The 13,485-nt window shown below is 38.0% G+C and overlaps 2 protein-coding genes across 3 annotated transcripts in view; one reads left to right on the top strand and one right to left on the bottom strand.

Annotated features, from left to right (window-relative positions):
* ptgs1 (prostaglandin-endoperoxide synthase 1) overlaps positions 1-1,701 on the bottom strand; it is a 38,074-nt gene extending 36,373 nt beyond the window's left edge. Inside the window, exon 1 of the mRNA XM_074670035.1 lies at positions 1,567-1,701. The gene's annotated coding sequence lies outside the window, so the exon portion shown is untranslated. The remainder of the gene's footprint in view (positions 1-1,566) is intronic.
* lhx6b (LIM homeobox 6b) lies at positions 160-12,706 on the top strand. 2 transcript variants are annotated; one of them, XM_074670038.1, is made up of 9 exons: positions 160-273; positions 915-1,045; positions 1,604-1,735; positions 2,033-2,154; positions 4,016-4,233; positions 6,892-6,992; positions 7,123-7,218; positions 10,803-10,974; positions 12,079-12,706. In XM_074670038.1, the coding sequence occupies exons 2-9, from the start codon at positions 1,043-1,045 to the stop codon at positions 12,159-12,161; spliced, it is 927 nt and encodes a 308-aa protein (XP_074526139.1). In that variant the 5' UTR covers positions 160-273; positions 915-1,042; the 3' UTR covers positions 12,162-12,706. The 2 variants fall into 2 exon arrangements, with proteins under 2 accessions (XP_074526139.1, XP_074526138.1); XM_074670037.1 differs by having other exon boundaries at positions 4,013-4,233.
* Positions 12,707-13,485: the final 779 nt, after the last annotated feature.

The following is a 13,485-nucleotide window of genomic DNA, read 5'->3' as shown; positions in this document are numbered from 1 at the left end:
GCAGGTCTCTGCAGCATCACATCCTGTCTGACTGAACTGGGAGTAAACTCTGAGTTGAGGCGGAGAGAAGCAGCACACAGCAGCCCCGGGTCTGGGAGGTGCCACCACATTTGATCACAGAAAGTTAATAAAGTTGGATTATCTGGGTGAAGAGGAAGAAGACATCTTGCGTACTGAACCATGTTTGACGGGATTGTTTGGATTTTTCTCCGGTGATGTTTTGGGACAACTTTTCCTGGACGATGGTTTGGCAGCTTTGGGGAGGGTCTCCATGTATGAAGTATATGTTTTTCATTCTTATAGGACACCTCTCAGCTTCCAATATTTATCCCGTAGCTGGTAATTAACATAATGCTGCATTCCTGTTAATTTCGACGCGCTGAAGGACAACACGGACTCCGGATTGCCACCCAAACGCAGATTTTTTGGCACTTTGTGAATGCAGCTGTAATCACACAGGGGAGCCTCAAGTGCTTAAATGGGTCCATCATGAGCACGAGACAATCAAGCTCCTTTATGCCTCGAGATCAGCTGCAGTTTCTGCGCATTGTCTGTTGTGAATAGAGCGATCTCCAATTGAGCCTCTTCACTTTGGAGATTTTTCGATTTTCGATTATACAGCTATTGAAATTAGGATGCGCCGCCTTTTCTCTCTTAGCTTGGTGGCTCGATTCTGAGTTTTTTTCCCCCTCTCTTTTTTCTTATTTTTGATTGCCAGATGAAATTGACACTCGTGTTGCCACTTATCAGGCGCAGCGTTTCAATCCAGCGCTAATTGCAGATATAGTGCCATCCTTTCTTTTCACTGCGTTTGATTGCATGGGAATACAGCCTCCCGGTGCGCGCAAGGAGGATGATCGATCACATATAGGGTTTTTTTCTTCTAATTGCATCAAAATGTCTTTTGTTGCCAGGGTTTAAATGCAGGAGAAACTGTTCTTCGTTGTTTTGGACCGGATATAGTGTGGGCTGGGGCAGAGATGCGTAATGCACAGCGCGAGCTCCATCTTCTCTCCAAATAGGCAGCGTTCAAGAGCCGAAAATGGTGAGTCACTAACATCTGGACCAGTTTGTTCTGCAACCTTCTGATTTCTTTTATTTTTAATCTTTTTAAGGTTTCGTTTTTGACTCCTGTTGCTCTTTTCGTAAACTTTGTTCGAGCGTAATGACGCATCGCAGGGCTCTGGATTTGGCGCAAGTTTGGTCGGACTGCACCTAAAGGCTGTGCGGTCATGATCGGGGATGCTGTCGAGGGCGAAAGCTTTAAAATCTAATTAATCGTCCTTTAAAACGCAGATTAAAGCAGATCTCTTAGACTTTGTTAACTCAGAGTATCCCGTGTGTTCAAAATAAACACAAACGTTTCAAAAATATCTAAAAAAAAGGTAAAAACTTCATGCAATAAAATGCAGGAAAATGTATCTTTTATTCTATTTAAGATTTTCGTAGCCTCCTTTTTCCAGGATCTGATCCACATGTGTTCACCATCGTTCACGGATTATATTTTTCACAGCTCAAATCTTTAAAACCAAACAGAATAAATCCATAAAAAGCGGCTACACTCACTTCCTCCTCTGATATTAATCCGTCTTCTCTGACCCAGTCTAAGTCGGAGGTGAAGAAGGAGTCCGGGGAGTGCAGTCCGTCGGAGGCCGCCTGCCTCTGCTCTCCTCCGGCGGCCAAGAACCAGTGTGCGAGCTGCGGCCTGGAGATCCACGACCGCTACCTGCTCAAGGTGAGGAAACATGAGACACGCTTACCATCTCAAAAGAATCAGATCGAGCTTTTACAGGTATTATCTTTATGTTTTAAATTTAATCTTTATTTTCTGGACGTTTAATTGTGCATTAGTCCACAAAAGAGTTTGGAGAGAAAAACGCAAAATAAATATGAGGATTTTGTGACGCACGGATTTTTTTTATTTCATTGTAGCTTTTTTATTATAAAGAAAAAAAATACAAAAAGGAACCCATGTGATAGTCACGATCACTTGAAGACGGGCATTAATCAGTGGATTTATTTCCATGTGCAGGTGAACAACCTGAACTGGCACCTGGGCTGTTTGGAGTGTTCAGTGTGCAGAGCGTCTCTGCGTCAACACAACAGCTGCTACGTCAAAAACAAAGAAATCTTCTGCAAACTGGATTATTTCAGGTAAGAGCACGAGATTTATTTATCTAATTTTTTTGTTCTTTTATTCCCTGGGATAATTTGATCGACATGAGAAAGTAGTTTTATTTAACTTGTTTATATTTTATCTTTACTGCAGCGAATGTAGGCCATTGAAAACATGATCATTTCAAAATAAAATATGTGTCTCGCAGGTCAGGCCTGAATGAGGCTGTGGTTTGAGTTTTAAAATTTCGATTCCCGAAAAAAAATAACGAAAAAATTGAATTAATTGTATTATCATATGCTTCTTTTAATTATTCAAATAGCCTATAGCTCTCATATTGTGTCTTTTATTTTGTTAAAATCTATTTTGTTCTCGAACAAAACTGCAACCAAACTGTCACAATATCCTTTTTATTTCGACATTTAGTCATTCAATGAAATTATTTTCTTAAAATGTGACGGGAGTTATAACTTTGTGAAAAAACAAACAAACAGGAAAATAGAAAATAAGTCTTAGAAAACATGCACGTCGATCTGCGCCTGCGCAACTAAAATGACAGATTCTATATGGTCCTTGAAAACCCAATTTAATATTTTTTATTCTTTAATTTATCTAGCAATAAAATCTGGTGTTCACTTTTCCCTTTTCCTACAAAATTATTTTTTTGTAATCTTTTTTACAAATAATTATGAGAAGTCAAGCAGGAAATCTGCATCACTCCAAACAGAAGGCCTCCTTATTCTCCACAAACCGGATGATTCACAGTTAATCGACTGAAATAAAAACTAAAACAAATTCTGGATGACTTTTGTTACATTTAAGCGTACTGTATGTCGTCTAACATGATTTAAAATACATTTAAATTAATCTTTCTCTGTGTCGTACCTGCTCGATGATTTTCGCTTTTTTTCTGAGACCATGGTGGGTTTTGACGGAACAAGATATCTCCATTAGAATCCGACAAAGCAAGTTCATCTAGTGTTTTTCTTTGAGTTTAAACCGACCAGACTGTCAGAAAAGCGACATGTTAGCAAGATCCCATCAGTTAAGAACACATGATTACTTCCGTGTACGTCACGCTGTGCGTCAGCGATTGGTTCACAGGTACATCATGGTCCGCTTCGTTTAATTTTTAAAATTAGGCCTACTTTATTGTAATATTTTTTAATTCTTCAGAGAGACACAATATCCAAGGTTATTTTTGTCTAGTCTGTCATGTTTAAATACAGAAAAAAATCGTGAGTGAATAAGCTGCCTTCATTAAAATAGCTACATCTAAAGCTAATTTTCTCAAATTTAAGTTTTATACAATCACATTTTAGGGTTTACAAACTAAACTAGAGAACTTTCTGATGTAGCAGACAGTTGGAAGATGCTCTGACTGAGAAAAAAAAACAGATATGAAAAGTAAGTCTCTGTCAGTCAACGATCAGGGCACACTACAGCTAACATGAGGACATTAGTGTGATGTGCCCTGGGTTTGTCCTAACAGGCTGCAGACTACCAAGGGGACAGTTGTTATTCTCATGTCATGTGTAATTAAATATTCTCAAAAGAGACAATATTGATAAATACACACCAAGGATTGAGAATAAAAGATAAAGGGTTTAAATAAAGCAGAAATAGTGACATTTTCAGGCTTTGTAGATATCTAAGGTGTTCAAAATCTGCAGTTTCCTTCTGCAGAGAGAAAACTCGACTCAAAATAACAACCATGTGCTCTGTTTTCATACAAAAATACACAAATATGACATTTTCTGCTGTTTAAAAGTTTTGAGAGATGCTCTGTTGCCATAATGTGTTAGGATAAATAAATTTAAGCAGGTTTAGGTGAAGGCTCCACGAGTATTCTTCACAGGATCTGGACATCACCCTCCTGTTTTCTCATCCTCACAGTAGGTTCGGCACTAAGTGCGCTCAGTGCGGACGGCAGGTGTTCGCCAGCGACTGGGTGAGGCGGGCTCGGGGCAGCGTGTACCACCTGGCGTGCTTCGCCTGTTTCTCCTGTAAGAGGCAGCTGTCCACCGGGGAGGAGTTCGGCCTGGTGGAGGGCAGGGTGCTCTGCCGCAGCCACTACGACATCATGCTGGACAACCTGCGGCGAGCTGCGGAGAACGGTAACTCTGAGGTTTAGAGTTTTCTCACTGTGGTGCATCCAAAGGAGTTTTTATTCCAACCTGGAGGAGAAAATGAGAGATATTTCATGTTAAGGGCTGCAGGAGTCTTTCTGTGTGAAGTCTGCATGTTCTCCCTGTGCATGAGGGCACTTCAGTTTACTCCCACAGTCTGAAAACAGGTGTGAGTGCGTCTTCATGTTAGCTCTGTGATAGGCTGGTGTCCTGTTCAGGTTTGAACCCCAATGACAGCTGAGATAGGCAAAAGTTTGACTGGACATCAGTGACAAAGACACGATCTGTTTCTGCCCTCCTGCTCCATCAACGTCAGTCCTACTTTGAATTTTTGCTCCGCAGCGTTAAAACATAGTGAAGGAGGACTTGTTTCAAGAACAACTCTGACACTGATGAGGTTTGGAGTTTGTTTGGAGATTAACTCACCACACATTTATAAAATAATCCCATGAAATATTAATAATACAGTCACTTTAAATCAAATTTTCATTTATTTTTGGTTAAACAAAAGGAGGAAAGTTTGTTACAGAAACATAATTCTCACTCTCATATTTAAATATAAAGGAATAGACAATGTTGAATTAAAACCTATATCAGTTAAGGGCTTAAACAGTCAGATTGAAGCATTCCAGTTAAATATAAAATCAAAGGAACTAGGGATAGACTGATTATAGGGCAGGCTGATTATCGGGGCCGATATTTGGCATTTTGAGGCATATCGGCGTCAGCCTTTTTAAAAATCTGACGGCCGATAAGAAACAAATTTAAAACTGCGTTGTTGCAGCTCTGATGCAGTCACTACTCAGTCCCCAGCACTGTCCCACCCACAGCACCATGTGATTGGTTACAAGCAGAGCCATGGCTTGGGGAACAGCCAATCAGCAGTGCAGTTATTACAGTTATTGCAGTTACATTTAAACTTTGAAAAACTTTATTTACTGTAGAAAACTTTAGCTGTTTATTTTTTTACATTTCCATTTAACTTAATAAAACATGCTGCTAAGCCTGGGAGCTGTTTGATAAACTCATGCTTAAAGCTTTTTGAATGAAGTTAAGTGTTGGAGTTTGTATTGTTCAAAATTTTCACACCAATATTTTCACTTTGACTGAAAATTAATATCGACTTCAAATATCGGTTATCGGCCTCCTTGACTACAAATAATCGGTATCAGTATTGCCCTGGAAAAATCCATATCGGTCTGTCTCTAAAAGGAACATTTTGTCAGATTTTGGATGCAGTAAAACATCAAACACTTGAGTCTTGAGTTCTGGAGGATTTTAGTTTTGACACAGTTGTTAAATACTGGATCTTAAGAGCTTTTATAGGTGGGTATGATGAGGCTAACGGATGCTAAAGTGCTGCGAGCGATGATTTTTAAAAGCTACTTATAAAAGCTGAGTGCATTTATTCACACTTACTTTATACAATGGATTCTGTTATTAATAGCAAAACTTACAGAATTCGATCCTAATCCACGTGTAACACTATTAGCTCATATACAGTGATAGAAAGTGATTTCCTCAGTCTGTTTCTGTGCTTTATCCTACTCCTATCATATCAGGGATGCTCCTACACTGCAAAAACTGAAATCTTATCATATAATTTTGTCTCAATTTGAGTAAAAATCGTCTTTTTATACTTGATATGAGCCACATTCAACTCATCAGCCCAGAAAAATGTCTTTTTTCCAAGTTATTTAAAGACAAAAATGAGGTCTGAGTTGCTTGTAATGAGTGGAACAAGAAAAAATTTACTTGAAACTAGAATACTGTCTTAATTCAAGTAACTTTTTGGCAGACTTTTTTTCCTGTTACGAGCAATTCAGACCTCATTTTAGTCTGTAAATAACTTGAAATAAGACATTTTCAGGACTGGTCAGGTGAATGTGGCTCATATTAAGTCCAAAAATAAATTTTCTACTGAAAACAAGACAAAAAAACTTGATAAGATTACAGTATTTTACAGTGTAAACTTCTATCCTTTGAAAAAAATCCATCCATTCATGCTGTAAATGAGCTAATGTTGGGAAAGCGATGAATGCACAATGGAAAAAAATGGATAAATAATCCATAAATTGTGTTACAACTATGATTTGCATTTAAATTTAGGAGGTTAAACTAAAACTAGATTCTCGGATGAAGCACAGATACTTAAACTTTACTTAAATACAAAGTTAAAGTGTTTGTGCTTCGGGTCCAAACTCCAGCAACTCTTGCAGCAAAGAAAGCAACTTTTTCACACCAACAGGTTTGTCCTTGTAGCCTTCATCAGGGTTTTAGCACAACACTGGAGGAGTTTTGACCCTTTTTGGACTCCGTCTTCCTCCTGGAAGACAGTGAAGTTGTGCCAGAATCCTTTGCTAGAAACAGAAGCAGAGGCCTGCTATGGTTTATTTCTCTCCAAATTCAAACTAAACTTATTTCCTGTGTTGTGATTTTGATCGTATCAGCAGGAGTCTGATTTTCTGCAGCGCTGTCACTGAGGAAACTTTGCCCACTGAGATAAAAAATACTCTGCGGTTGTTGGCAAGAAAACGTTTTAATCTTGCTGCAGGGATTGTTTGGATAAATGTTCAATTTTCTGACACAGACCGAACCAGAAGCTTCACAGTGTAATAACGGCTGTTATCGTGCTCTCTCTTAAAGGGACAGGACTCACTCTGGAGGGGGCGCTGCCCTCCGACCAGGACTGCCAACCAAAACCTGCAAAGAGGGCACGGACGTCTTTCACCGCTGAGCAGCTGCAGGTAAACACAGTTCTGTCGTGTGTGTGTGTGTGTGTGTGTGTGTGTGTGTGTGTGTGTGTGTGTGTGTGTGTGTGTGTGTGTGTGTGTGTTACCTGTTAACTTCACAGCTTCTGTTGGTGTGTGTGTTCAGGTGATGCAGAATCAGTTCGCTCAAGACAACAACCCTGACGCTCAGACGCTGCAGAAGCTGGCGGAGATGACGGGACTGAGCAGGAGAGTCATACAGGTATGAGGAGGAGGAGGAGGAGGAGGAGGAGGAGGAGGAAGGACATCACACCTTCAATTTTAAAGTTCAGCCATCGTTTTTAATTTAACAATCTGAAAGTGGATGATCACTTTCAGGATGAGCTGATTAGGGTTTGCAGAAACAGACATACTGATTTGATTTAAGGATCTCTTAAGCTTCCAAAAACAGAGTCAGCTTTATTTTTAGTTTTTGGAGCCTGATTCCTGAGGGAAAATTTGGATCTAAATCTGGATAATTTCTTCCAGGGTTCATTAGAATAATCCATGAAGAACACATGTTGCGTTCGTGCATCTTTCCCTTTGAAATTAAATGTTATCGGCCACATTTTCTCCCTAAAACTGCCTGATTTAGAGGATTTTTTTAAATTCCTGAGACCTAATTCTCTGATGAACGGCTTTGATCGATTTTAACTTGAACTCTGTAATGAAACTCTGACATGTCAGCTGTTTTGTGCTCAGAGCTGGACAGTTTGATTGTAGGTTTCACACACAAACATCAGACTCAGTGAGGCAGCGTTAAAGTGATCAGAGTATCTCTCTGTCACATCAACGAGCTTGGTCCTTTTCTCTCCCAAAGTAAAGATTCGGGACTCCCTGAGGGTTGTGAAATGCCTCAAACATAAAAATATTTTTAAAATTTTATTTTTTATCCATGATTGTAAAAATATAACCAATAAATGTTTTTTCTAGTTGAGAGTAGGGACTGATATGTGGGATAGAGGCCACAGGCTGAATTCAAACCATGCACTGCATGAGCAAACCTCATGCAGTGCAACCTGGAGCAGTGTTTCTCAAAGTGGGGTCACACACCGCAAAAAAAACTTAAAACTTATCAAGTGTTTTTGTCTTACTGTAAGTGAAAATTGTCTTTCTATACTAAAAGTTGGCCACATTCAATTGGTCAGTCCAGAAAAATCTCTTATTTCAAGTTATTTAAAGACAAAATGAGGTATAAAATGCTTGTAACAAGTAAAAAAAAACTGCTGATAAAACAAAAAAAAATACTTGAAACTAGAAAAAAGTCTCAATACAAGAAAGTTTTCTCTTGTTCCATTGGCAATTGTTTTTACTAGTTACAAGCAATTCAGACCTCATTTTTGTCTTTAAATAACTGGAAACAAGACGTTTCCTGGACTGGTCAGGTGAATGTAGCTCATACAAAGTCTAAAAAGACATTTTCTACTGAAAATAAGACAAAAACACTCAATACTATGTCAGTTTTTACAGTGTAGGACCCCCAGGGGTCTACGAACCAAAGCCAGGGGGTCTGCAGAATAATTTCAGAAATGCTTGTAAAAGTATATCAACAAACTGGAATCTCTTACACCAATAAAATCAGATTGTTTTCTGATGCTTCTGTTCAATTTAGTTTTTCACCATGAGATCAATTCTCACAAGGAAAAAAAACACCCTAAAAACAAAAAAACCCTTGGTGAAGTGGCGTGCACAGACTTTTTAAAGGGCAGGGGCAAAAAGAAGGAAAAAAGGTATGTATAATGTGGGTTTTGCCATCCAGGAGGGCACTTTCACACACGTTTTGGCTCCTGAGAGGTCACTTCAGAGTGCTTTTCAACAACTGTTCACACCACTGCCTCGGAGGTAACATTTCCTCAAAGTTTACAAAATGAATTACTTGGAAAGTATAAATTTAGCCTAATTCTATCGTTGCAACATACTACATAGTACGTTATTACAAAGAATTAAGCTAACAATTAGGGCTGGGTATTTCTAAGAACCTCACGGTTTGATTCGATTCTATTTCAATTCTTTAGGTTGCAATTTGATTCGATTTAATATTTATTAAAATGCTTTGATTGATTTTCATGCCCCGTGTAAACATATGTGGTATGTCACCTCACCTTTAGGTGAAATAAAACAACCCAAACGTCAGACTTTAAAGCTGAAAGATCTCGCCTTATGCTTCTGCTGCTTTGGCTGCATTGTTCCAATAAAGAGGGGGTGGTTGGAAAAATGTCTGACCTGAAAAGTATCCATGGTCTAAAAATGTTTCAGAACCCCTGACCCAGACCACTAGGCAAAGTGCGCTATAACAGGGGCTACCTTTGGTACCAGAGGGAGCACTGCAATATGTGCACACACACTGCAAAAAACTGAAATCTTATCAAGTGTTTTTGTTTTATTTTTGATTGAAAATGTCTTTTTAGACTGAATATGAGCCACATTCACCTGACCAGTCCAGAAAAATGTCTTGTTTCAAGTTATTTAAAGACTAAAATGAGGTCTGAATTGCTTGTAACAGGTAAAAAAAAAATCTGCCAATAGAACAAGAAAAAGTACTTATATCTAGACGTAACTCTAGTTTTTCTTTTTACTTGTTAAAAGCAATTCAGACCTCATTTTTCCTTTAAATAAATTGAAATAAGAGATTTTTCTGGACTGGTCAGGTGAATGTGTCTCATATTAAGTCTAAAAAGACATTTTCTACTGAAAATAAGACAAAAACACTTGATAAAGTTTTAGTTTTTTGCAGTGCAGGTGGTGTAAGTATCCCCCAATGAGCTAAATTAAGTATCTGCGGCCTTTTATCCGTTCGTTTTTGTCTGGTTTTTCTTTTGATTGGCCTGTTCGTTAACTCCCATAGCAGGGGGTCTGAGGACCCCTGACCTGAACTCTGACCTCAGTGTCTGTGTTTAGCAGAATCTATATGGTGTTGGATTGGAGCGATGAAACCACCTGAAATGAGATTAAAAAAATATAATTTGATTGAGTGAAAAAGAGAAAAGTAGTATCACACAAGTCTAGGAATCTGCATTTTTCTTCTTATTTTATACCCATTGTGTTTTCCTTAAATCTTTGTAAATCATCAAATAAGTTAAGTTCCTGCATTTTAATCCTCTTATTTTCTTGTATCCCTTTATTTACCCAGTTTAATCTTTTTGTGATCAGTGACCTATTTTCCAAAGGAGACCTGACAAAGTGTTGACAACAAACAAACCAAAGTCATACAGAATTAAGAGCTCCCTGACAGATAAAAAATGAGGATACAGAAAGCAAAGATTCAGATTACTCTCTAAGGATTTAAAACTGTAAAGCACCGCATGTGTAATAAGGAAAATGTACTTACATTTTCAGAATGTTTCACGTTTCCCCAATTTCAGAAATGAAATGTTTCACATTAAATATTTGTATAGTCATCAGTTTTGTAGATTTATGGCCAAATTTTTCCAGTTGTGTTCATCATGTGCTTCATGAAAGCACATATCTTAAAAATGTTTCATACAAATGTTACACTTGGTGCACAAAAATCTTGGATTCGTAAACTAACAAGTTAAAAAGGTGTAAAAAAAAAAAGTAGTTTAAATATGATATCTGCCCCTGAAATTGTTTGAGTTATTCTGACACAGAAATGATCTCAGAGATGTTAAGCATCCATATCTGAATCTCTGAAAGTCACAGAGCTGGAATAAGAAGATCAGCACAGCCAGAGTCACTCAGCTTAAAGACAAACAGAAAAGGTTTGGTGTTCAGATAACGCCCAGACTGTGATGTCTGAAGCGTTTGTTGTCTCCTGCCTGCTCACCTCCTCTGTGGCGTCTCCCGCAGGTTTGGTTTCAGAACTGCCGAGCGCGGCACAAAAAGCAGCCTCCTCCGAGCGGCTTCCCTCACAGCGCTCCGCTCTCCAGGATGCCGCCATCGCTGCCAGACGACATCCACTACTCGCCGTTCAGCAGCCCAGACAGACCCCATCTCCTCGCTCTGCACGGATACCTGGACAGTGAGTGTCAGGGACATCCTTCAAGTCATGATGCTTCACAATTCAATTATTTTCAACATGAATTCATTTACAAACATTTAAGATATGCTATGATAAACTGTTTGTCAAAATATATGGTGAATAAGGTAAAATTACAATCAAAGTTATCATTTCTATGATAACCTAAATCATCTTGATACTCTTTATTTAGTGTTTGAAATACTGCATCAGTTAGACTTTGGTACTTTGACCTCCTTAACACTGTGAATAAGATATATTGAAAAAGAATAATTCCAATTTCCAATATTCATTTTTTTAATTATTTTTTTTTAACCTTGTTTCATTATGTCATTAATCTGAAAACTGCCTGCACCCTGTGTATGTAGGTCAAGTAAGACTAACTGTTACAATAGGCTGCAAATTTTATCTAGTCTAAATAAAGAAATAAAAAAAATATAAAAATAAATAAATAAACACATAGATAAATAAATAAAAATTAATTATTTTTTAAAATGGATTATTTAAAAAATAATAATAATTTTAAAAAATAATAAATGAAAAAAATGAATGAATAAATAAATAAATAAAAATGAAAATAAAAAGATAAATAAATACTAGAAGAATTTTTTAAGGTGATATTAGAAAAATAACACAATATAAAATGTAAGCACTTGAGTATAAATATAAAAATGGTCCAAACATAAGAATAAACTATTGCAGGGAAAATCTGTTATGTTGGTTGACCTCAGTTTTATACCTTTTGCTTCTTTGAAACTCTGAGGGATGCAAAAACTGAAATCTGTCTTTTTTTGGTTAGTCAAGATTATCAAAAGACAAAAAATGACACCTCATTTGCCTGTAAATATAAAAACAATGTGCTATCAAGGTAGGAAAAATGTAAAAACTAAAAAAAAAGAGAATTTTTTCCTCTTATCAAGAAATTCAAGAGCCATTTTTCTCTTTCTCTAACATCTGAAGAAGAAATTTCTAGGGACTTGCCTGGTGAATGTGGCTCATATCAAGAAAATTTTCTACCAAAACACTTCGAACTCCTCCTCTGTTGCTTCTCCAATTTATTTAATTCATTTTTTTATCTTAATTACTCCTTTTCTTGCTGTCCCTCAGCTCATCCCTTCTCTGTGCTCGCCGCTCCGAGCCACCTGACCCATCCGTCCCTCTCGTTACCCCAGCTCCCCATCAGCCGCTGACCCCCCTGCATCGTCTCTTCCCCTGGTCACCGCTCTGTGATGTTGTGAAATTAAAATCCCGTGGGACGCCCTGGCAGTAATCTGCTGTGAGTGGGAGTTTAATCCTCGGCAGGCGGCGGCGGCCTGGATGTCTCTGTTTCAAATCAAAGTTGGATTTCTTCACTGGACTCCTCTTTAAAGACAGCAGACTGTGGCGGCTGGAGGAATTTACCCGGGACGTGATGGGACGAGTTTTGTTTTTCTGATGCAGAGAAGACAACCACTTATTTAATTTTCCTCTTTTGATGGGACACAAAACATTGCATCAGGTCAGGATTGTCTTTCCTTTTGTTTACCCGCCCATGCATGGTATCTTAAATGTGCTGCTGCAAAACGAGCTTTGAACGATGAAGAAAAACAGAGTGTTTGTGGCAGTGTTACAGTAAAACCTCAGCATTTTTTATGTGTCGTGATAAGCACATCTGTAGCTTAACTGTTGTTTGTTGTGGTGTTGTTGTCAGAAAATGGAAACTCTTATTTATTCAGAACTAATAATTCACTTTTAAAAAAAGCACTTTTAAATGTGTCATGGAATCATTCAGTGATTGTACATTGTAAATACTGCTACGGTTTAATAAAAATGTATTAGAGCTGACGTGAGGATGCTCATATTTGAAGTTGATTTATCATTGAGGAGGTTTTGATGCCTTTGTGGCTAAAAATGTTTGAACAAACATACATTTCAGGTTTATACAGACTAGAATATCCAAATATCAGGACACTGTTTTAATCCCAGAAGCTGCTAGAATCAAAAGGTCGCCCCTCCTATGTTAAGTGTCTGCTGTAACCTGTTATTGAAAGCAATATCCTGCGACAAACCTGCACATCATCTCCAATTTACTTTTCTGTACTTAACAGGAAATGTGATCAATGGTGCTGTGTGGAGGTCTATTCCCTCACAGCACTGCCATTGATCGGGCAGTTTGTTGCCTCTTATGAGGCCCTTTAACACAGATTACCTACAGTCCTCACATTGACTGACAGCACTTAAGAGGCCGGAATTGAAAAAACGAGCAAGATACTTTAAGTTAAAGGATATCATTACATCTGGGTTTGTCAAACTGGATCAATGAGAGGTTTTTCTGACCACTGTGGTTAATCTGTGAGTGGACCACACCCATGTACTGGTTTCAAAAGCAAAGCAAGAAGACATGAATTTCACCCTTAGAGCAAATCTTACAAGGAAATATATGAATAGTTACATGTTAGGATTTTTTTAAAAACAGAAATAAACATTATATTGCTCAATAATTTGACAGTTTCTATTTCCTATTACCTAAATCCT

Source organism: Halichoeres trimaculatus, unplaced genomic scaffold (assembly GCF_033239565.1).
Source record: "Halichoeres trimaculatus isolate MK-OKI-2021-1 unplaced genomic scaffold, fHalTri1.1 fHalTri1_scaffold_5, whole genome shotgun sequence".
NCBI classification, from domain to species: Eukaryota; Metazoa; Chordata; class Actinopteri; order Labriformes; family Labridae; genus Halichoeres; species Halichoeres trimaculatus.
The sequence above is the reverse complement of the archived record's forward strand: the minus strand, read 5'-3'. Positions and strand labels throughout refer to the sequence as shown.

Bases quoted from the DNA above. Each gene is read 5' to 3' on its own strand.
- lhx6b (XM_074670037.1), top strand. The intron at 2,155-4,012 runs GTAAGAGCACGA...TCATCCTCACAG, and splicing joins TGCAAACTGGATTATTTCAG to TAGGTTCGGCACTAAGTGCG. The intron at 7,219-10,802 runs GTATGAGGAGGA...CGTCTCCCGCAG, and splicing joins TGAGCAGGAGAGTCATACAG to GTTTGGTTTCAGAACTGCCG.